The sequence below is a fragment of the Bactrocera dorsalis genome, chromosome 6 (assembly GCF_023373825.1).
Source record: "Bactrocera dorsalis isolate Fly_Bdor chromosome 6, ASM2337382v1, whole genome shotgun sequence".
In the NCBI taxonomy this organism is placed as follows: domain Eukaryota; kingdom Metazoa; phylum Arthropoda; class Insecta; order Diptera; family Tephritidae; genus Bactrocera; species Bactrocera dorsalis.
In genome coordinates this window covers 37,567,906-37,592,918 of record NC_064308.1, presented here as the reverse complement: position 1 = coordinate 37,592,918, position 25,013 = coordinate 37,567,906, and the positions used below count along the sequence as shown (strand labels likewise).

At 36.2% G+C, this 25,013-nt stretch overlaps 1 protein-coding gene and 1 pseudogene across 2 annotated transcripts; both read left to right on the top strand.

Moving 5' to 3' along the window:
• Window positions 1-288: 288 nt before the first annotated feature.
• LOC125779828 (small nucleolar RNA U3) lies at window positions 289-418 on the top strand (annotated as a pseudogene).
• A 16,885-nt stretch (window positions 419-17,303) lies between these two features.
• Window positions 17,304-24,723, top strand: LOC125779383 (uncharacterized). Of its 2 annotated transcripts, none has more exons than XR_007423270.1 (2): window positions 17,304-23,133; window positions 23,209-24,723. XR_007423270.1 is itself a non-coding variant. In XM_049460721.1 (2 exons), the coding sequence occupies exons 1-2, from the start codon at window positions 22,248-22,250 to the stop codon at window positions 23,277-23,279; spliced, it is 957 nt and encodes a 318-aa protein (XP_049316678.1). In that variant the 5' UTR covers window positions 17,305-22,247; the 3' UTR covers window positions 23,280-24,722. The 2 variants fall into 2 exon arrangements, 1 of the variants encoding a protein (XP_049316678.1); XM_049460721.1 differs by having other exon boundaries at window positions 17,305-23,133; window positions 23,209-24,722.
• Window positions 24,724-25,013: the final 290 nt, after the last annotated feature.

Genomic DNA, 25,013 nt, shown 5'->3' with positions numbered 1-25,013 from the left:
CGAAGATATGCGAGCAGCAAGCGAAGCGGTGACAATCGGCGATCGTTTGTTCGTTTCTTTCGGCACAGCTCGGCCGACACAACACAATGTTGCCATGCTTATGCTGTTGTTGTTTTTGTAGAACAATGTTTCAATTTTTGGTTGGTGACATATTCACATGTGTGCGCATATGTATGTTTGTATGCTTGTGCATTATTGAAGTTATAGTTCTTTTTCTTTCGTTTGCCTTTCTGCGAATTCTCAACTATTTTGTGTGACTTTTAATTGAAATACTCTGCGTTGGCCTTTCAGAATCACACAGAATCATTTCTGTGGTTTTTGAAATTGACCCACAAGGGCGAGGTATATCGTTTTATCTGGGAGCGTGAGATTTAAGAAAATCGCTCGCTTACAAGGGATAAAACGACTTCTGAGTGGCGATTTTAATGAATAAATTCACAGAATCATTTCTGTGCTTTTGGAAATCTATACTAATAAATATTTTTTTCTTACTAATAGAAAATAAATTTATCACAGCAATATACATAAACATATACATAATATTGCTGTGATAAATTTAATTTCTATTAGTAAGCAAAAAATTAATAATAAATTTATGAAGACTATACTTCTCAGGCATCACAGCAATGTTATGTATATGTGTATACATATTATGCATATGTATTGCTGTGATAAATTTATTGCGAAAGCAAATGTTCTACAAAGTATGTATATTTCTATACTTAAACAAAATTATTAGAACCATCGTATGTTTCTTGCATTCATAACCAAATCATACTTAAGTCAGCGCAACCTAATTGTCAATGGTGGTGTTGGTGGTAAGCGCTTGGAAGGTCAAGATGCTAACACAGGTCCCAGGTTCGAATCCTGACAGAATAAATTTTTAATTTTTTGCTTTTAACATCGTATACTATACAAATTAATATTTTTCTTACTAATAGAAATTAAATTTATTACAGCAATATTATGTATATGTATATACATATTATGTATATGTATATTGCTGTGATAAATTTATTGCGAAAGCAAATGTTCTACAAAGTATGTATATTTCTATACTTAAACAAAATTATTAGAACCATCGTATGTTTCTTGCATTCATAACCACATCATACTTAAGTCAGCGCAACCTAATTGTCAATGGTGGTGTTGGTGGTAAGCGCTTGGAAGGTCAAGATGCTAACACAGGTCCCAGGTTCGAATCCCGACAGAATAAATTTTTAATTTTTTGCTTTTAACATCGTATACAATAAAAATAAATATTTTTCTTTATTTTAATTTCCATTAGTAAGAAAAATATTTATTTGTATAGTATACGATGTTAAAAGGCATACATCTTCTATCTTATCTTGTGTATCTGCACATGCTCATATGAGTGTATGCATACGCATGTGCACGCATTGACTTGCATGTTCATACATTCATATATACTTATATGTACATATATTTGCATACATTGCCGAACAAATAAATCACAAGCATACAAACATACATATGCTATGCGTACACATATGAATATGTCACCAACAAAAAAATTGATCTTCACAAGTCAATATGGCAGCCAAATTGGCGAAGAACAAAAGAGAGATGATTACGCTGCATATTCTCTTCCGCAACGAAGAGACGGAACTACTTTCTGAGTCAAAATTCATTCATTTAGACTTTGCTTTATTCTTCATTTTATGTGCATAGTAAATTTATAAAATGTGAATTTAAGTTTTCTAGTTTTCTTTCATACAAAATGATATGCATTTCTGAATATCACTAAGAAGTATAACTTCATCCGCGCGTAGGGACTCCACGCACCTTTTTTATTTGTCTCGACACCTAAAAGCTTAAATTACCTATATGAAGTAGCAAACAAACATTTTTTTTTACTAACCATTCACCGGATTTATCATCTTATATCCTAAGTGATATCCGTCTTCTCTACGGCAGCACATGAGCGGATATTGCATTGCGTCGTAAGACCGATGTGTCTCACTTATCCGTTTTAGTGCGTTTAGATTTCTACGTTTGATAACAGTATCACTGCAAATTTTCTCCAACAACAACAACTGATATTTCGCTAACTGTAGGTGCATTATATTGTCTTTCATGTGTCCCTGTTGGTCTTTTGTCCGCTTGTATGATTATACTATGATCATCTGTTGGCATACGTTCCAACGAGTTTAATGAGGCCATTGTGTTCGTATAACATTTGCTGCAATTGTTCGATTATTTCTCTTTTCGTTGTATTGAAGATAGCACAACGCCGATTTACTTCATCATGTTAATCTCCCAGAAAGTAAATTTGGAGATATTTGTGTTCTTGATCTGGATGCGGCAACAGCGATCCAGCGAGATGAAACAATTGCCCATGAACGTGTATAATTGGAGGAAAGCTCTGTAGTTTCTGTCGAATATTGTTTGGCAAAAATACTTTAAACGTTGGATTGTAGTTTTGTTCATTTACAATTTCACCGCCAAACGACGTCGTTTGAAAACAATCGTTGTACATTTTAGTGTGCTTTAAGAAATGGCTCCAGTGAGGAGGTTCACCGTAAAGCAGCTGGAACAATGGCTGTGGAGGTGGAAGCAATTCTGGCAACGGTTCATTTTTAAATTCTGACATCTGACCGATTTGAACAGATGCGTTATATTGAATGTTTGGATCATATCGAAAACCTGCCCGTTTAAAGTTCACAAAAGAAAGATGTTTCCGCTGTTGTCGTCGAATAATCGCATGTTGTGATCTTACTTCATCACTTTGGCGAGCACGAACTTCCCTTTTTCTCGATCGTTGTTGCTAATTGTGAACTTCCCTTCTTCTCAATCGTTCTTTCTGATTGTATGTTTGGTTGACATCTTCTAACTGGTGCGTGCTACTCTCCAGCAGTCTATTTCGTGGTGATACCCTCTCAATAACACTTTCCCTTTGACGTGCTCTGCTATTTCGTGTTCTCCTTGCAGCCTGGGAACTCCGAGAAGTATTACCATACGTACTGATTCTTGACATCGTAACAAATATCTAATTGGAAATGATCATTCATTTGCATAAAGTTCATATAAGGTTTTACGGACCAATAACTTACCTTTGAAAACTCCAAAAATGAATGAATTAAACTAAGGAAGCAGATCAATTGAATGATAAATTCCAATGTACATAAATCGGTATTCGCCAACACGCTAAATCACTTTCACTAAATAACTTACTTTTTAAAACAAAATATATCAATATATCAGTAAAGCAAGGCGCATTTTTATTGCCCTCTAAATTTTGCGTGTTCGATTGCAGAGCAAAATTGACGTTTAATTTAATTTGTGTTTGTTTCATAAAACTGCCATTTCCATAAACCAAAAATAGCACGTAACACAACCAAAATTACCATATAACCGCTGCAGCAAGAACAACCAAAATGTCGTGCTAGGTGGAAAATGAGATAAATATATGGTGGATTAACAACCAAAATAATTAAAGATTGTAAGGGAGGTACCACGTCCCCTTTTTCGATAACGCCAAGCTTTATGGGTGCGAATGGTGTTGTTTCCTATAGCTCTATACCAATTTTCATGTTCATACCTTAAACACTTTTGAAGATCTTCACCTTGAAAAGTTCAGTTTGTATGGGAGGTGCCACGCCCCCTTTTCCGATTATCTCTTCTTTTATGTGTAAGAAGGCTTTTGATACCATATAGGTCTGTACCAATTTTCAGGTCCCTACCTTGAACCCTTTCACAGATATTCTGCTTAAAAAATTTAGTTTGTATGGGAGGTACCACGCCCCCTTATTCGATAGCCCCCGGTTTTATAGGTGAGAGTGGTGTTGTTATCCTGTAGCTCTGTACCAATTTTCATGTTCCTACCTTAAACACTTTTGAAGATATTCGACTTGTATGGGAGGTGCCACGCCCCCTTAATATTTTATTCTGATTTTAAGACATGACCTGCGCGTAGTAATAACAAACAAATCCCCCAAAGGAAGTAGTTCATTTGGTTCAGCCGTTTTCGAGTTTTAGCGTTACAACTATACACCATTTCATTTTTATATATATAGACTAGAGGACCCATCCACGCTTCACTGTGGCTGATACATAGATAATACTACTACCATCTATATGATTTCTATTAGTTGGATTATAACAATTGGTTAATGACATATAATATTTTGTGAAGCAACTTGTGTTAGTTTACAAAAAATGGATCATAAAGCATTTCGTGAGTTAATAAAGCATTTGGCTTTTTGGGGAAAATACTCTTGAATTTGGTCTCAGGGAAATTCACCGTTGAAAAGATATTTGCTAACCTGGGAACAGGCGAAATGAGCAAAGTAGGTGCCTCGCAAGTTCAGAATCCAACAAAAACAACGAATAACTGATTCTGAGAAGTGTTTAAGTGCTCTCTAATCGGAATAAAGCCGAAATTTTTCGTCAGTGATAGAAACATAGCTCCATCATTTTCCACTGGAGTCCAATCGAAAGTCATTGTAGTGGACTGCACATGATGAACCGATTCTTAGGCGTGGAAAAACGAAAAAGGCGGCGGGAAAGGTTATGACATCAGTCTTTTGGGATGCACGTGGTATAATACATACTCAACGACTGATTACTGAGCCAGTTATAATCTACTTCACTGCGTATTTGGTTGCAGTTCTTTTATTCTATTCCAAATATGTATGTAGCAATTGTATTATTTTTGAGAAGACTCTTTAAAATTGTACGCATATGTATATTCAAATGATTCCTACAAACATGAATTTTGAACGAATGCTTATGATTTAAAATATAATTTTTGTATTTATGAGTTGTATTAAATTTTGACGTAAAGAGATAAAACGTATCCTATGTCCTTACCCTCGTTCTAAGCTACCTCTCCACCAATTTTCAGCCAAATCGGTTCAGCCGTTCTTGAGTTATAAATGGTGTAACTAACATCAACTTTCTTTTATATATATAGATGATTTTTTTTTTTCAATGTAACGCAGCTTGATAAACAAAATTTTTTGGTTTCTGTTTCGGTGTACAGAAAAGATGGCTTTCCAACTCGTGTGCACGCCACGTATATCTAGCCGTGTGAAAAACATAGAATTTCCAAACTTATTGCACACACTATGCGACTATCCTTGTGTCCTGTTGAGTGTCATCTCAAATGCAATTTTCGCTGGAAACTGAAATGGCAAATCGTTGGAACTCAAAGAAATTCGTTGAATCAAGCATTCAGCCTTTTGTATTCGATAGCTGCGTCACCATCAGTCGGGTTCCATTACATAGTTTCGGCGCTTGCAGATTGCAAAACATAATAACGACAGATCAAACTTTGAGACGCAAATGATGCGGTGGCATACCAAGCCTCTCCAAAGAATTTAGAAACTCCACTGGATAATTCACGGCGACGTCTTCAATGGAAAGACGATCGGTCGATTTGTATGAGCGCAAGTCTTCCGGAATTTGACTTTGAATCTTCCAGTTTAAGTCAAGAACATCTGTATTTTTTGGCAGTTAATATTGCGCGTGCATTTAAGGAATCATAGTTAAGATAATTTGGCCAATGTCCGAAGATTGGTGATGAGTTCATCTTTCGTGAATTGATAAACCGCAGATGGAATTGATATCGAACCACCGGAAGCATCAACCGGAATTGACCCATTTCCAATTTTTAGCGAATACGATGTAAAATGTCTTAGACAATGTCATTTTTGTTCGTATCTCATAATTGACGTGGATTTAAAGGCTGATATGGTGAAATGATTATCGCGAAAAGTGTGGGAACTTCAGTGGCATTCGAAGTAGCTATCGCATCGTCCAACATTTGTTTCCACTGATTATCGTGTTCCAGCGATTGTAATTGCACACACTATACCATTCACAGTACGCAATACGCCGCGTACATTAATTAGTAGCAACCGAAGGTAGAAGCAATCATCGTTTTTTGGGTGGGTTGTGTAAATTCATCCTAATGCATTAGTTGAGAACACACCTGAATGTCCATCTACTGTTCGGTCTTGCTTTCAGCGTAACTATTTCTTCGACGATGCATTCCATGAATGCAAGGTATTTTCAAATAGAGCAATGTTCTCGTAAGCGGATCACTGACGAAAGTTGAGAAAAAAACTCGTCAATGTTAGTTTTGTTGTTGGCGGTGTTACCACCGGCTGTAATGTATTCTCTGGGCTGAAATAAACTCTTTGGCCAATCTCCATATTAACTGCGAGACACACAACAATCGGAAACCGTTCATGAATTGCAAAAGTAAATATCCTACAAAGCAGTTCACGTATGGACCGTATCGTTTAAGACCATTAAGCGCCATGTTGCTTCCCTTTGTGACGTACTTACAAACGTATTTTATAGATTACACCAAACTGCAATACTAAACATTGATATGAGTTTAGAATGTGAATTAGACAACAGTGGAGAATATAGTACGATCCATATGTTGTCAACTTCGATATTCACTACTCTAAGTTGTATGGTCGTCTGATGAGCTACGACGATGGAGTGGATATCCATCATTTCCAGTTTGCGATTCCGAAAGAAAAGCAAGCAGATAGTGTTTCGTGCATTTATTGTTAGACATATAAACCGAAAAGGGATTGTAGTGTCCGCAAGGTCCATGAACCATATTGCTTTCCACCACTTCATATAATACTGGATCTTTCACACGTAAAGTTTTCACTGAATAATTTTCAATTGTTCAATTCACAACCTGTCGTAAAGCATCGTAAATCGTAATAGTAATAATTTTTCTCTTGAATAGCCGGAATAAAAAAGCAAGCGATCGAGACTGAACTATTCAAACAATTTCCAAATCAAAATATTGAAAAACAAAACAGAAATTGAAAAAAAAATGTTTTTGGAAAAAAGTTACTTTTCGGAATTATCCAATTTGCCGACTTTTCATGAAAAGTATAAGATGTTTTTATTTCTAAACCTTCCTTAATCCACAACGAACAACCTCTTAAAATTTCATCAATATTGGTTCAGCCGTTCTCTTAGCGTTACTAACGAACAAACATTCATTCGTTTGTATGAGAAAAAGAAAAGGACTGTTTTTATGGGTTTTCCGGCAATTATTCGAATAATCCCTGAACCTAAACGAATATTTTAAAAAAAGAATTATCAAATTTCGTTCAGTCGTATTAAAGTTATGAGCGTACATACATTTTGGCGATTCATTTTTACATACATACATATTTATATAGACGAAGATGTAAGGTTGTTTTTATTGTTTTTTTTTTTTGAAGAAATGAAATATTGAAATGATTCCTACAAACATGAATTTTGAACAAATGCTTATGATTTGAAATATAATTTTTGTATTTATGAGTTGTATTAAATTTTGACATAAAGAGATAAAAAGTATCCTATGTCCGTCTCCTGGCTCTAAGCTACCTCCCTACCAATTTTCAGCCAAATCTGTTCTGCCGTTCTTGAGTTATAAGTGATGTAACTAACACGACTTTCTTTTATATATATAGATTACTACAGAAATAATTAACTCCTCGAGATCATGGGTTTCTCAACAAGCAAAGAGAGTAATTTCTGAGTTTATGACACTTTGGGTTTTACGTTACTTACAGACAATATCCCGAACCATTAACGATTTATCACTCAAATTTACGCACGACAAATCATTTCGACAGTTCTTGCGACGGTGAGATCAATTCGGATGATAACCGCGCCAACTGCCCATATAACAGTTCTGTTAAAAACAACTAAAAGCAGGATAAATCAATAAATAAATTCGTCAGAAACTTAAAATGGGAGATGGATGGATAAGAGGGCTTATAGGAGCCGCCGTAAAAATTTGACGATAGTCGTATATAAATATTGCCTAAAAAAAAAATTATAAAAAAGGCGATAAATGACACTTTTTTGAATAAAAACAAATAGAAATTGTAATTCTTAATTTTTCTAAATGTGATTCATCAAAATTGGACAAGTGGTTCGCGAAAAAACATCAAGATAAGGAAAAAATTTAAAAGATCATAAAAAAAAACTGACACATACATAATAAAAACCACATTCCAGTATACGATCTCCTATCTATAGAGTTAAAATCCCAATCAGCATCTTCATATCCTGTTATTTCTGAATTACCTTCTTTACAATATTTTATTCCATAACTTTTAGTTCGTTTTAGATATTTCAATACTCTGCATAATCCCAATGCTCTTTTGTATTGCAATTATTAAACTGACTTAGAAAACTTATAGAGTAACTAATATCTGGCCTAGTTAAGACTGACAGGTACATTAAACTGCCAACTAGTTGCTGATAGGGTATGTGATTATTTACACCTACTTCACCATTACTTACATATATTTAGTTTAACCTTCATCGGAGTGTCAACAGTCTTACAATCATTTAAATTAAGTATTAAAAGTTGATCTATGTTTCCTGACTTAGAGTTGCATATCCTTTATCTTTATTAAGGTAGGTAGGTAGGAGCAATTAGCACTTCATGTGCCATTTTGATACACTATTTGTAGAACCTCCTGTATCTGCTATTACGTTTCACCTTCTTTCTCAAACCATTTTGAGGTTTCGATGAAACTACTTATGTCCGATATGCTTTTGGTGGAAATCCATTCAAGGTTTGGTGCTTGGTGGATTCCGAGTGTTTTGTGTCGGATCTGTGCTAGAGCTGGGCATTCGCAGAGAAAGTGGAAGATTGTTTCCTTGTTCTCTGCTACTCCGCAGCCACGGCAGATGCCGTTGTAGGGCATACCCATTTTGGAAGCATGTTCCCCAAATGGTAGCTGTTATTCTGTATTGTGGTAGCTGTTATTCTGTAAATACTTTTTCTTGACCTATTTAATAAGTCGTTGGTTCTTTTCCTGTCATATGTTGACTATAACTGTTTAGTTATGACGCATTTTGTAATGTTTTTCTACCTATTGTTTGCAATTTGTTGAAATTGTCTATTGATCTCTCCTTTGATCGATCCTAGCGGGCTTGGTATTAGCTCCGCCTCGGATTTATTGAGGAAAGCTCCTGCCTTTGCCAACTCGTCTGCTTTTTCGTTACCGAAAATGTTCTTGTAACCGGGAACCCAGATCAAGTTTAATTGGAGCTTGTCTTTTATTGAGCTTAGTGCTCTCTTGCAGTTGTGAACTATACTGGAATTTGTCATGGGTGAAGACAATGCCAGAAGGGCCGCCTGGCTATCCGTAAATATAGTTGCTTTTTGTATATTCCCGTGGTTTTCTAACAGAACTTCGCAGGCTTTTTCTATGCCTAGTACTTCTGCTTGGAAGATGCTAGCCGAGTTCGGTAGACGTACAGAGAGAGATATGCCTATATCAGCGGAGAATACCCCCGTGCCCACTCCGCAGTCCATTTTGGACCCGAGGTGGCATCCTCCTCTACTATTGAACCTCTTCTCCATTCTCGTCTAGATGGTATCTTCACCTGGAAGTGTCTACTGAAATCCAGCTTTGGGAGAATGTAGTCTGATTTATTAATAGTAAGCTTGTTTAGGATTACACTATGTCCGTAGTTCTGCTGATTCTAACCTCCCAATTCTTTTATTCTTATCGCCGCAATAGCTGCTGTTTTGTGAATAAAAATGTCCATTGGTAGTTGATGCAGGATCACATTGAGCGCATCAGTCGGACATGACCTGATTGCACCCGTAACACCCGCACATGCTGCTCTTTGTATTCCATTTCATTTTCTAATGTTGTATTGTTTGTTTAGCGCTGGCCACCATACCAGAGCCCCATATGTAAGTAGGGTAAGACGGGGTACATTTGACACTGGGGCACATTTGACTTCAGTCACTGTGGCGTTAACTGGGGCTTTATTGAAAATGAAAAAACGTGGCTACGACCATTATTGAACTAAACGAAGTGTCAAAAAATTTCACAATTATATTCCAACGCGCAATAGAGTTACACGTGTTTTTCTATTTTCGGGAACGTAATTGTAATTTTCGGTAGATCGGAAGTAAAGTCTTTCTTAAACAATAAAATACATTTTTTAAAGCATCTTACGAAATTGGTTACTCCGTTTATGTGTGCTATGAAAATAAATAGTGTGTTTATCTAAAAAACGAGACGGTGAGTGGAATGGGGCACCTTTGACTTGTGTTGAAGGGGCACATTTGACAAATGGTAATGTTAAAACAATTAAGGAGTTTTCTAATGCTAAGTATTACTTTAGCAATGGTGCGAAACTATAAGAAAAAGACCAACCGATGTCAGATAAGTGAGGATGATATGAAAGCTCTTGCAGACATAAACATCAACGCGAAACAGCTACGTCAGCAGCGGAAAAGTACGGATTGAAAAGAACAACTTTGATCATGCGACTGAAGAAACTAGATCATTTGAGGAACGATTCAGATTCTGGAAATGAGAGTAGCTGTGATGAAAATTTAATTTATCACTCTAAATACACAAGCCATCAAACGCTAACGAGAGTTCAAGAGGAGAAATTAGTCGAATATGCTAAGAAGTGTGCGTTTTTTTCATATGGATTGTCGTATGATATATTCAAAGGATTTGTTTACGAATTTGTTGCCGCTAATAACATACCATGTCCATCTACTTGGGAAACTAACAAGGCAGCTGGAGAAAGTTGGCTTTACGGCTTTTTGAAGCGAAATCCATCCCTCACACTACAAAAGCCTGAAAAAACAAGCTTGGCTAGGCTCAGGGGTTTTACAAAAGTAGCAGGGGAGGAATTTTTCGAAAACTTGAGTCTGATATATGCACAGTATTCTTTTGAGCCTAAAGACATATACAATTTAGATGAAACTGGCGTAGCCACTGTCATGAACACTCCTAAGGCAAAAAACCTATAAATCTTTGTTTTATTTGTACTGATTTATTTTCTTTTTTCATTATAGGTCCTTGCTGCGAAAGGACAACGTTCGGTTGCACAGGTTGTATCTGCAGAGCGCGGAAATTTGGTGACCATGGTTGGCATAATGAATGCATGTGGAAACCATCTGCCGCCAGTGTATGTTTTTCCAAGAATACGTGCAAACGTTAGGTTTTCACACGGATGTTTCCCAGGATCTCTCATTTTGAACTCCAAATCCGGGTGGATGGTTGCCGAACTTTTCACTTACGTACTGAAGCATATTTAAAAGAACATCAACTGCTGTAAAGAGCAACCAATTTTAATTTTACTGGATAATCACGCTTCACATTGTAGTCTTGAAAGCATAATATATTGCCGTGATAACGGCATAATTTTATTGTCATTTGCACCACATACCTCTCACCGTCTTCAACCACTAGACGTTTCAGTATTCGGGCCTTTCAAAAAATTTTGCAAAAAGTCCTTCAGTGATTTTATGATTAGTCATCATGGAAAGCATATAAGCATTTACGATGTAGCAAAATTGACTCATCATCCATTTGAAATGGCTTTTACTACGAGTAATATATTAAGTGGCTTCAGAGCTACGGGTATTTATCCTTTGAATTCACAGATATTCATGGATAGTGATTTCTTAGTGGAATTGGAGCAAGAGCAAGATAATTTACCAATTATCTATCCACCAAACACACTAGTGATCACTCCTATAAGTTCTCAATCGCTTTCACGGGCTTCTGAAGTAACTCCAACACAAACTTTAACACCAGAACATTTGAGGCCTATTGCGCTCTTGGCGCCAAACATAACACAGAAAAGTGGATCTTCGCAAATCCTCACTAGTTCACCAGAAAAAAATCGAGCTTTGGATTTTCAAACTAAGAGAATCACTCAGTTTTCCAAACGTTCTCTAAAATTTTCAACGGAAAGGAAGAAAAATCAAAAAAAAACAAAAATCAAAACAAAATAAGCGTTCATTAAATGAAAACCTTACATCATCTGAGGAAAGTATTATCAGTCTGAGATCAGATAGCACAGAGACATGTGGCAACAAAGATAATTGTTTGCTAAAATTTTCGTTATTGGATGATGAGAATTTAAAGGTTGGAGAATACGTTTTGGTAAACTTTGGGGAAAATGGTATGAAGACTTTTTATTACATTGGCGAAATTGTAGAGGTATTTTTCGATGCTACCTTCAACATAAATTATTTGCGTAGACTATCTCCAGACAACTGGGTTTTTGTAAAACCAGTTGTGGAAGACATATCTATAACTCTTAGAAGCGAAATTGAGTTTAAACTTCCGACTCCTAATAACCCAGCTTCAACTTCTCGCTGCGGCGGTAAATATTTGTTTGATGTTAACTTTGGAAGCTTATACATTAAATAAATTGTCTGAAATATTAAATTTTATCTTATTTTCCCAAAATAATTGTCGTTGATAAGTATGTTTATCCAAAAATTGTGGTATTATTTTATGAATACATTTACTGTTATTTTAATAAAACATTCAGAAACAAACTATAAAAGATGAGTTTTATTTAAATGAAAACCAAATTAAATTAAAAAAAAAGAAAGTTTCACGGAAAATATGCTTGTCAAATGTGACCCCGAATAAGTGAAATGTGCCCCTTAGTGGGGGACATTTGACAAATTATGTATTATTTTTTAATTTCAAATAAAAAATAGCTTTGAATGTTTTTCCAGCTTTTTACTTTCATTACTAAGTATCCAAACCCTGGAGCTTCTAAAGCTGTAACTCATTTAAAATTATATTATATTTGGTAGAAAATAAAGGACTTTTAAATGAAAGTGTCAAATGTACCCCGTCTTCCCTTATAGGTCTTATGACCGCCGTATACATCCACTTGATTATACTTGGTTTGAGGCCCCAATTCTTGTTGACGATTTTCTTACAAGTATAGTAGGCCATGTATGCTTTGTTTATTCTTTTTTCTATATTTATTTTCCAGGACAGTTTGGTATCAATCTCCACCCCCAAGTATTTGGCTGTGGGGGATAGAGTGAGTGTTGTACCGTTTAGTACTGGAAGTTGAAACTGAAGTATTTTGGTTCTGCTTGTGAATAGCATCAGGGAATATTATCAGTATCTTTATTAAACTTCACATTCATTCCAAGACATAATTTAACTTCACCTAAGTCCTTAATGCTAAACTTATTAGGTAAAATCTGTTTCAAGTTCTTAGTTTCAATTTTATCTTTGGAAAATATAAATAAATCGCCAACATAGACTGTTACAACGGTTATACATTTATTAATATATTTTATATACACACGTGGCTCAACTTTTGACCTTTTGTAACCATTACTCATCAAACAATCATAAACTTTTCTATTCCAAGCTCTAGAGGCCTGCTTACGTCCATAAATACCCTTTTTCAGTTTCAATACTTTACCAACTGAGCTACAATTATACAATAAGGAATTTTCATATGAATGTTTTCTTCTAAATCACCATTCAAGAATGCAGTCTTTACGTCTAAATGATTAACTTCTAAACCTAACTTTATAGATAATGCAAATAATAGTCTAAGATTTGTGTGCCTCACTACAGGTGAAAAAGTTTCTGTATAGTCTACTCCATGTTTTTGGGTGAAACCCTTTACGACTAGACTAGGTAACGCACTTTGTTTTCACTATAATACTTTTTTCGTAAAACCCACTTGCACTATAGTACCATTTATTGGAACATCTACAAGTTCCCACGCACTATTTTTCTCAAAAAACTGTAACTCATTCTGCACTGCTGCTAACCACTGTGCTTTCTCAGGACTATCGAAGGTTTCTTGCAATGATATGTCCTTATATTACCCGTGAACATGTTGTCATCTTCTACATGAGCACGTACAAATCCAAATTTGTCTGGCTTTTGCCAGGACCACTTATTATGTTGGTATTGTTAAGTATTATAGAGTCTTCACTGTCTGTTGTACCAGATTCAGAGCTATCTAATGTGTCATCTTCACAAGGTTCATACAGTTCTCCACTTTCATCCATATTCAAGCTCTCTGACTGTTCAAGTGAATTTTTCTCAATTATCAAGTTTTCCTCCACTGGAACCATATTCACCTCATCTGAACCATCTTCCTGTACATTCAAAATACTGTCTGTCTCTATCTTCTCCAATACTATAACATCTCGACTGATAGTTATAACATTAGACTTCGGGTTGTAAATCCTGTACCCTTTGACATCATAGGAATAGCCGACTAGGATCCATTTTTCAGACATGTACCATGATTGTACTACCAAAAACACGAAAGTGACTTATATTATTAGGCCTTTCTGCACGTCCACATCTCGAACGGAGTTTTATAATTTAATGATGCTGTTACAGTCCTATTCTGTAAGTATACTGCAGTGTGTGCTGCCTCTGCCCAAAACCTTTTTTGAAGACCTGCATCAAACATTAGACACTTGGCTTTCTCAACAATAGTCCTGTTGAATCGTTCGGGGAGACCATTCTGCTCAGGTGTGTATGGGTTAGTTTTGTGATGTATTATCCCGTTGGATATCAAAAACTCATCAAATTTGGTGTTGCTAAATTCTTTCCCATTGTCACTTCTCAAGATCTTTGTGCGGTGATTAAGTTGATTCTTAACCTCTGCTTTATACTGTTGAAAGCATTTCAATGCCTCATCTTTGGATTTCAAAAAATATGTAGATGTCATGCAACTAAAATCATCTATGAACAGCATAAAGTATCTAGAACCACCTATAGATCGGCTTTCCATCGGGCCACAGAGATCAGTATGCACAATATTTAGCAATTCAGTACTTCTGCTACCTTCTTTGGGGAAAGGTAAGTGGCTCTGCTTGCCTTCACAGCAAGTGACACATGATGACTTTGTTATATCAGTCTTACTATCAAGTGTTAATCCCTGTACTGCATCTTGCATCTTATTCAAATACTGGCTGTTGACATGTCCTCGACGTCTATGCCAAACTTCATTGGACGCCATCACTGCAGCTGATGAACGACATTCAGGTATGTTTAGTTTATACACCCCGTTCAACAGATTCGCTGTAGCCACCAGCACTCTTTTTTGGTTGAAAATCTGACAACCATAACTATTAAATGAAACTTTGTTTCCCTTTGATGTAAGTTGACTAACAGATAACAAATTTGTAGTCAACTTCGGCACGCATAATACACCTTCTATTGTAATATCATATTCACAGGTGTGCGTCTTTGTCGTAATAATACAGGTACTTTATCTTTATTTGCCACGACAATTTCTTTGACCATAAGCTCCCGAGACATATTTGACAACCATTCTTCATTCGCGGTAAGATGAACACTCCCCCCGGAGTCTATATACCAATCATTTTTGCAAAATTCACCATTCAAAAACACTGCACTAAACGCATTACTGCTTGTACGCTCGTACTTATTTATATTCGACGAATTTTTCTTCCTAGATGTACACTGATTGCGGTAATGTCCCGTCTGTTTACATTGTTATGAGTTTTGTTTTTGGTTTTGACGTTTGGGCATTGTCTTTGGTCGCAGTGCTGCCAGCACGGTTCTTATTGAAACTCGCAAACGCACCACTAGAACTCACAGCGCTTATGTCGCCTTCGTTTCGGCTTTCTTCCATGTCCAACAACTTGGCTTTAATGGCATCTGCTGTCAATGGTATGCCAAAATGCTCGATCGCCATGATCCTCGGTGAATATTTTTCTGTTAATCCCGCTAACAAAAGCGGTGCGACCCACTCATTATTATTGTTAAAACCCGTACCACTTAATTTTTGCCTTGTTTCCATGATTTGTGTCACGTACGCAGTCATTGGAACACTATTTTCGAGTCGTATCGAAATCAGACTCCTCAGTAAACTGATTCTCCTCGTGAATTCTGAGTCATCAAATAGGATCTTTAATTTCTTCCACAGTTCATAGGTCGTTTGTACATTTTTAATGTGCACGTATAATGTCGAATCTATTGTTAAAATTAACTTTGCTCTGGTTTTCGCGTCACTTGCTGCTCCTATTTCTGCTGGCATAGTCTCTAACTTGATACAATCAGGCATTCCTTCCAGCACTAAGAAATTCTCAGCCGCGAAAGCCCACTCACTGTAATTTTCACGCCCTTTCAGTTTAGGCACACTGACAAGATAGTTCGTCGTCATTTTCACAGTCACAGCGTTAATTACTTTTTTTTTTAATACGTATGCAAAGTCTATTTCTGCTAAGAATGTCCAAGAAAAAATTGCGAGAAAAACTAATTAGTGACTGGGCCCATAACCTAAAATGAAATAAAACACGTGAATGACAGACAAGAACTGAATTCATTTATTGTAGAAGCAAACTACAGCACATATAACGGGTGATTTTTTTGAGGTTAGGATTTTCATGCATTAGTATTTGACAGATCACGTGGGATTTCAGACATGGTGTCAAAGAGAAAGATGCTCAGTATGCTTTGACATTTCATCATGAATAGACTTACTAACGAGCAACGCTTGCAAATCATTGAATTTTATTACCAAAATCAGTGTTCGGTTCGAAATGTGTTTCGCGCGCGTGTTTTGTTCAGCGATGAGGCTCATTTCTGGTTGAATGGCTACGTAAATAAGCAAAATTGCCGCATTTGGGGTGAAGAGCAACCAGAAGCCGTTCAAGAACTGCCCATGCATCCCGAAAAATGCACTGTTTGGTGTGGTTTGTACGCTGGTGGAATCATTGGACCGTATTTTTTCAAAGATGCTGTTGGACGCAACGTTACGGTGAATGGCGATCGCTATCGTTCGATGCTAACAAACTTTTTGTTGCCAAAAATGGAAGAACTGAACTTGGTTGACATGTGGTTTCAACAAGATGGCGCTACATGCCACACAGCTCGCGATTCTATGGCCATTTTGAGGGAAAACTTCGGACAACAATTCATCTCAAGAAATGGACCCGTAAGTTGGCCACCAAGATCATGCGATTTAACGCCTTTAGACTATTTTTTGTGGGGCTACGTCAAGTCTAAAGTCTACAGAAATAAGCCAGCAACTATTCCAGCTTTGGAAGACAACATTTCCGAAGAAATTCGGGCTATTCCGGCCGAAATGCTCGAAAAAGTTGCCCAAAATTGGACTTTCCGAATGGACCACCTAAGACGCAGCCGCGGTCAACATTTAAATGAAATTATCTTCAAAAAGTAAATGTCATGAACCAATCTAACGTTTCAAATAAAGAACCGATGAGATTTTGCAAATTTTATGCGTTTTTTTTAAAAAAAAGTTATCAAGCTCTTAAAAAATCACCCTTTATATTACATATTCTACTGAAGATGGCGCTACTAACTTTAAACGTGATGTTGCCGATACAAAATAACAGCGTAACCCGACCACATTTAAGCAAAAACCTGCTCAACCTACTCCAACTAAATTTGTAAATTGGTCTTATTCTAGTGAGAATTGGGAGAAATCGGACTACAGCCACGACTATTTCTCATATATGTATCATAATTTTAAATTCAATTATATTCTTTCACTTTCCGGTATACAAATTAATAGTAGGGGAGCCCAAGAGGGGATTTTTGCAGTTACTTAAGCGTGTCAGAAAACTATATGGGGAGAAAGATTGCACCTTTTTATGTACCCCTACCAAATATGAGCCCTTAATATGGAGGCGTGCGTTGGGGGGGGTTCGTCAGATTAGAGAAAAAAAAACGATCCTTCGGGAAACTCGAGCGCGTCAGATTAAGAGATGGTAAATTAAATACATGAAGACGAGTGTATATTTCAATATTCTGACAGTTTGAGGGTGGCTTAGAGAAATAGCAGGGTGACAAATCTGTAAAAAAAAACGTCACCTTGAAATACTCGAGCGCGATAGATTTTTTTTTCATTTTAAAGGTAATTCTGTCAGAATCACGAAAATCATATAATCTGACAATTTCCGTGGGGCGATACAGGTAAAATCGTCGACAGAAGGTCCGCTTTTAATTCGTTTTTTTTTTTTTTGCTAACATAGTCGTCGCCAAAGCAGCGGGTAAGTGCCGCTATTTTTTTTTTTTTATAATCAATCTTTCTAACATCCATTGTAAAAATGAGTGACGTTAGTGTAAAATGTGTTTTCTGTGGCGAAGAAATTTGTGGAAAATTCAAAAAGTTTACTCCACAAACTTTAAATAAATGTATAACTGTTTTGGAGTACCGCAAAGCGAAGCCGGTTGTCAAGAAATCGAGCAACGTTTATGCTACTGTTGAATTGTCAGAAGAAAACTCATTGAACGATGGCTATCATACCCAGTGTTATAAGCTTTTTACAGCACTTAAAATACCATCTGATTTTGGAAGACAAATTCAAATTGGTACAGAAAGTGAGCAGGCACGTGTTAATGTACCAGAACTTTCTGGAGAGAGTCTCGTGATATCTACTCCTAGCACTTTCATAATAGGGGCTGTTGATACAATAGACGAGTAAGTGTTAATGTAATAGATTATTTATTATATTGTATTAAATTGTGATGTTGAAAAAAAATTATTCCTTTCAATCTACTTACATATATAAATAAAAATTAATCGCCAAAATGTATGTACGCTCATAACTTTCATACGACTGAACCAATATTGATGAAATTTTAAGAGGTTGTTCGTTGTGGATCGGGAAAGGTTTAGAAATAAAGAACCGGTATGTTTTTCATGAGGAAAAGTCGGAAAATTTAACAATTCCAAAAAGTTAATTTTTTCCATACAAATGTTTTTTTTCAATTTTTTTGTTTTGTTCTTCAATTATTTAAATCTTTCAAATTTGGCGTTTGCTTCCAAAATTTTTGAAAATTATTCCGTGAAAATGTTATGTGTTTTTCACACAAAGTGATCAATTACAGCTTTAATGAAAATCAATAAGGTTCATGGACCTTGCGGACACCACAACCCCACTTCGGTTAAGAGACATTTTTGTAGAAAATTAAATTTGGTACGACTTTTATTGTCAAATATACACGATTAATCCATATTTTCAATATAACGCCAAATATTTAAAATCTTTATTTCTTTTCATTTTAAAAGTCTCACAATAATTTTCAGAGCGGATCCATCAACCAACCCTGAACCATACTCGGATGATTTTGATGATCCGTCAGATGCGGATGAGCAGGTCACGAATGAAAATTTGCTATTAAGGGAGTGTTTTATTTGCAACAAATCACGGAAACGCCGTCTTGGCCGCGTTGAGCCATTGGCGGTTAATAAAATACGGACAATTGAATTGTTAAAAAGTGCAGCTACAGAGCACAGCGATATTGAAATGTTGGAAAAAATCAGTTCTTTCGCGGATACTTCTACAATTCCATATCATAAATGCTGTAAGGATGTTTACTTGCGAGAAATTAACAAAAAAGCAGAAAGCGATTTCGTTAAAAAACGAAAGGCTTCAAATACAGCTTACGAATTGTTATGTGAAATGTTGGAAGAATACGTTGTGAAGAAAAACGAATGTCTGTTTTTTCATCACGTTAAAAAAGAATATCAAAAATTATTGATTGAACAATGTAAGTTGTTATCAGACTCTATAAGCAGCACCTCATTTTCAGATCGCCACTTAGAAAGTAAAATCATGGACACTTTCTCAAAGACCATCAAGACTATTTATGCTGAAAAAAGGAAATTTCTTGCTCCGATTTCAGCTGTCTATGAAAGAGACAATTCGCTCAGTTGCAGCACAACTTCGAGAAGAAATTTTAAATTGTACGACAACAAAACTGCCTGACGATTGCACTGCTGAAGATTTGATAAAAGGTGAATTAGATTATGTGCCAGAGCTTTTAATCTGCTTCTTGGAAATGGGTGATGTTTCGCATTTATCCAGGAAAAAACGTCAAATGAGGAAAACAAATAACGATCTTACGCTTTTTTCAATTGGACAGGATATGATCTACGCTGCTTCAAACCATAAAATCAAAACTTCCAAGCATACTACTTTGGGTCTAGCAGTCAAAAGCTTATGTAATAGCAAAAAAATAATAAACTTGCTGTCCAGATATGGGCACTGTTGTTCATATACTGCATTAGAAGAATTGGAGACTGAGTTAACTTTTTCAACGGCTAACAGTCATTACGTGTGCCCCGAAGATATTCTACGTCGTCCGGACTTAAATACGGCAGTTGCCTTCGATAACTTTGATCGCTTCGTTGAAACACTGAATGGAAAAGATACTCTTCATGACACGGTGGGGATAATTTTTCAAAACATTACTCCAAATGAGGATACGATGTCTAAAATACCTTTAGCTGCTAATGAAATCAAAAATCTAGCTCCTAGTCAAACTGTATCCAGAAATCCGTCGAGAAATCGAAAACGCCGAACTTTTGAAGAAATAACTTTCGAAATGCGTCCATTCACAAAAAAAAATTAAAAATAGCAACTTGGCATCAGCTTGACATTTCTGCACTCAACAAAGTTCCTGGAAGTTTAATTACATCAAAGCAATTGGATGTGATGTGGATGTTATCGTATAAGCTCAATGTACGTGATACTCCAATGTGGGTTGGATATAATAGTAAAATTGTTATTGACAATTCACCTGTCCAAAAAATTTCGTATTTGACTCCCATAAACGAGTCTCCCACTAAGCATTCCACCGTTTTGAAAACTTTAGAATTGTGTCAAGAAGTTGCAAACGAATGTAATGCTCCATACATTCAGGTTACATACGATTTAGCAATAGCTCGAACAGGTTATTGCATTCAAACTCAAGAATCGCCGAAGTTCGATAATATTTTTATTCACTTGGGGCTTTCCATATCGAAATGGCTTTTTTTAAAGCAGTTGGCACTTTTATTGAAGAATGTGGACTCACTAATATCATGACAGAATCTGACCTAATTGCTGAAGGATCAGTTTCAGGTTTTATTACCGGAAAAAATTATAATAGGTGTAAAAGATTACACTCTATAATGGCGTTATCGCTGCAAATATTTCACTTTAATTCTTTTATGTTGAACACTAATTTCACTGTTGAAGATTCTGTAATTGAATATCTTACTGTCTTGTCACAACTGGAATATAACTCGCCTCAAATACAGCACCCTGAAACACAAAATCTTCTCCACTTATATGATCAATATACAGCAGAAACATTACAAGGCAGGCACGGCAAAACGGCCCAATTTTATGCTATGTACATATATTGATTTCATTAATCTTTACCATTTATTTATCAGAAGTATAAGAGTTGGAGACTTATACCTGTACATTTATGTTCTTGGGAAAATCGTGAATTTATTTTTCTATTTTAATCAGCAAAATTACAGCCGGTGGCTAGTGTTTTATTTAAATCAACTTCAACAAATCAGCGATACACATCCTGGCCTGCGAGAGGAAATTGCTAAAGGATCGTTTGGTATTAGGAGAACCCTAAAACCTTTCTCGCGGATCCCAGTTGATTTAACGTTGGAGCAAACTATCAATGGTGAAGCAGCACGTCGGCTCACAGGAATCGTGAATCTCACAAATTCTATTTCTGCCAGACAACGTTGGGCACGAAATCACGGAGCTCGAACTCGAATTATTTCGCACGTTTTAAAACGTGCAGGGATGAGTAACAATAGGGAAGACGTCGCCGCAGATCTACATCCAGATAGACTTAAAGAACATGAAAAACAAATCGAAGCTTTCATGCATAGCATCGAGCAGACCACAAATCCATTCACTTCCTCGATAGATAAAGATCAACTCTACAATATCTCTACTGGCCAGGCTACTACCCCACAAATTGCTAATTGCTTGCTAAACGCTGTTTCGTCTGGGATGTTTCTTCGCGATCAGTTTATAACGGAATGTAATATGAATCCGGATAGATTTCACAAATCTCTAAAGAAAAATCCGATACTTACTTTTGCAAGTTTAAAGAAGAAGAAGATTATGAAGATTGGACAAAAAGTTCATGAGGTCAAACTGCAGCGGGATTTATTCGATAGATTATTAGCTCTGTCTCTGATTATTAACTTGGATCTTGAAAAAGTACTGTGTTTTCCAATAACACTAGTCCCGTTATCGCTATGTCATATAGATGGTTCTTTTAATAAGACTACAAAATCAGTACTAGTTCAAGAACTCCAAAAAAAAAATTGAAAAAATGGATCAACCGCCACTTCAGATAGACTGTGTAATTGTAGATGGATTCTTCTTTTTAAACACCTTCCAACAAATGCCACGCAATTTTGGAGACTTATCAAAGAAAATTTTACAAACACTTGTAAAATATTCAGCAGATAGTGTAGTCATTATATTTGATCGTTACTTCATACCTTCGATCAAAGATTGTGAACATGCTCTCTGACGCAATGTAGATGACAAAGATTTTTATATTGCTGGTCCTCAACAAAGTAGAACTTCTGATTTCGCTAAAGATTTAAAAAACATAAAGTTTAAAGAAGCATTAGTAAAATTTTTTATCGAGCATTGGGCTGACCAGGAGATGAAATCGATAATTGGTAACAAGAAAATTTTCCTAATTCATGATTTGTGTTACGTATACTCTGTCAATGACAATAAAGTATCACGCATGATTGATCATGGACTATCATGTCCCGATCATGAAGAAGCGGATACGAAAGCTGTATTTTTTGCTTGTCAAATGAAAGAAGACTCTACTGTTACCATTAGGACTTCCGATACAGACATCATTGTTATTATGTTAGCCAATATGGAACATATGACGTCTTCGGTAAAAGTCTGGTTTGATCTCGGAGTAGGTAATGCACGCCGATATATCGACATTTCCACTCTTTTTGAGAAATTAGGCCCACTTGTGTCACAGGCACTACCAGCTCTGCATGCACTGACGGGATGTGATTACAACCCAGCTTTTTACAGGCGAGGAAAAAAAAGACCTTTTGATATTTTAATGGGATCTATAACTATGCAAAAAGCATTTGCAAATTTGGGTTCTACAGATTATGATATTGAAGCATTATTTCCTACTGTAGAATCTTTCATCTGCCATTTGTACGGATTAAAAAAGCTATCTGATGTCAATGGTGCTAGAATGGAAATTTTTCATAAAACCTACAAGGTAACTGATACGTCTCAACCCTTTTCATTAAATGTGCGTAACTATGACGCTTGTAACTTACCACCCTGCCGATCAGAGCTACAACAACATTTACTGCGAACGAAATATATTGCGTGTTTGTGGAGGAACGCGCACAATCGTATTCTCACGGAGTTGTCGCCAACAGATTACGGATGGAAAAACGTGGATGGAAAGTTGGAGCCGACTTGGTTTGTTGGAAACCAACTTCCTGAAGCGTACGAGGACATCGTCATAACACCTAATATTTTAGGAGATACTTCTGATGCAGGTAAGACTTTTTTGAAGACTATACTGTCATAAAAGAAGTAAAAAATTGTAAATTCAAATTTTTTCTTGGTTACAGATATGCAAAATGACGAGGAAGCTCAAGAAGTGGAAACCAACTTCGACGATGACTCGAATGACGAAAATTGACATATTTTTTATGTATTTTATTTTTTCTATTTTCATATTAATAAATTATTAAATTTTCTATACATATATATGTAAACAGAATTCTTCCACTTTTAAATCGTCAGATTAACGATATGCCTCTATATAATTGTCAGATTATCTTTTGGGAAGACTCTGACATCAAGTTCATCCCACTGTATAAAAATCTGACGCGCTCGAGTATCTCAAGGTCACCTTTTTTTACAAGTTTTAAAATCAATAAATGACTTTTGTCCACGTCGAAATTGTCAGAATATTAAATGGTACACTTTTTAGAGGTTCATTAACATTCGCTTAGAAAATCTGACGCGCTCGAGTAACTTATTTTTTTTTTTTTAACCTGTCATTACGGCCTTCAACCCTGACTTGATTGTCAGATTAATATACATCGACTATCAGAAATACAATGCGCGTATATACCATAAATGACTGACGCGCTCGAGTATTTTCATGTGACTGCTTTTTTTTACATTTTTGACACCAATTTCCCGCTCTTCTCCCCACTAAAATGGGAAACTTCACCTAGACTTTCTTTTTTTTTTAAATGTTATCTTGACAATCTAGTAAGTCTCCATGACGCTCCAGTAACTGCAAATTTAGCACTCCGGGCTCCCCTACTATAAGAACCAATAACGTATCGTGATAAAGCTTTGCACAAATACTGTCTTTGAAGTGTGCCAGCTTATGACCAAAAACTATCCAAACCGGACCAAAAGCCCCCACTTCGAAAGTAAAGGTCAATCTGTGAGATATGTTATAGAATTCTTTGCTGATAATAATATGCTCGTGTGCCAAAAATGTACTAAATAATTTTCTTAGTCCCCATATACACATACGTAATAGAAAGATTTTCGAATTTTCGGCTGACTTTGTATTTCAAACATCGGTAAATATTGGGTTGTCAAAAAAGTCTTGCGGTATTTGTATTGAATTTTATTTATTTTTATTTTATTTTTTTTTATTTATTTATTTTTTTTTTTTCTACTATGCCGGTCTCTTTCGAGCAATTCAGCGATTTTATCGCAATTTTCGACGACAGGCCTTCCGGAGCGTGGCGCATCTTCGACCACCTCTACACCAGAACGAAAACGTTAAAACCATCGTTGTGTGGTGGAAATGGAAACTGTATCGGGTCCATAAACTGCACAAATTTTATTGGTGGCTTGAGATGCATTTCTGCCTTTATCGTAGTAGTACTGTAAAATATGCCGTATTTTCTCTTTATTTTGCTCCATGTTTGCGACGCTATAACTCACGAACGACTTAAAAGAAACGACAATCAATCAAACACGTGTTAGCGCGTGAAATGAGCTTTTCAAAAAAGGAATAGCAAAAGGTATAGCGTGACCCGATGCGACAAATAAAATTAGGACTACGCGCTTTCAGCGCCAACTAGCGAAAATACCGCAAGACTTTTTTGACAACCCAATATGTGAATTAGGTTGATGTCAGAGGGGAAGCCAGAAGCGATAATAGTTCAAGCAAAGACCGCTGCTATAGAATACCAGAGTTATATTAGAAAAGCGTGGCAAACTGTTGCATGGTTTTTGAGATAAAGAGTTCTCTATTATTGTGCTGTGATAAGCAAGAGTTTTTGGCCCACAATCCGCCGTCTTTTTACGAATAGCTTCACGCAAACGACGCATAACACTCAAATAGTATTCCATGTTGACAGTTTGGCCGGTCGGAGGGAATTCGGAGTCTATAGTCGAAGAA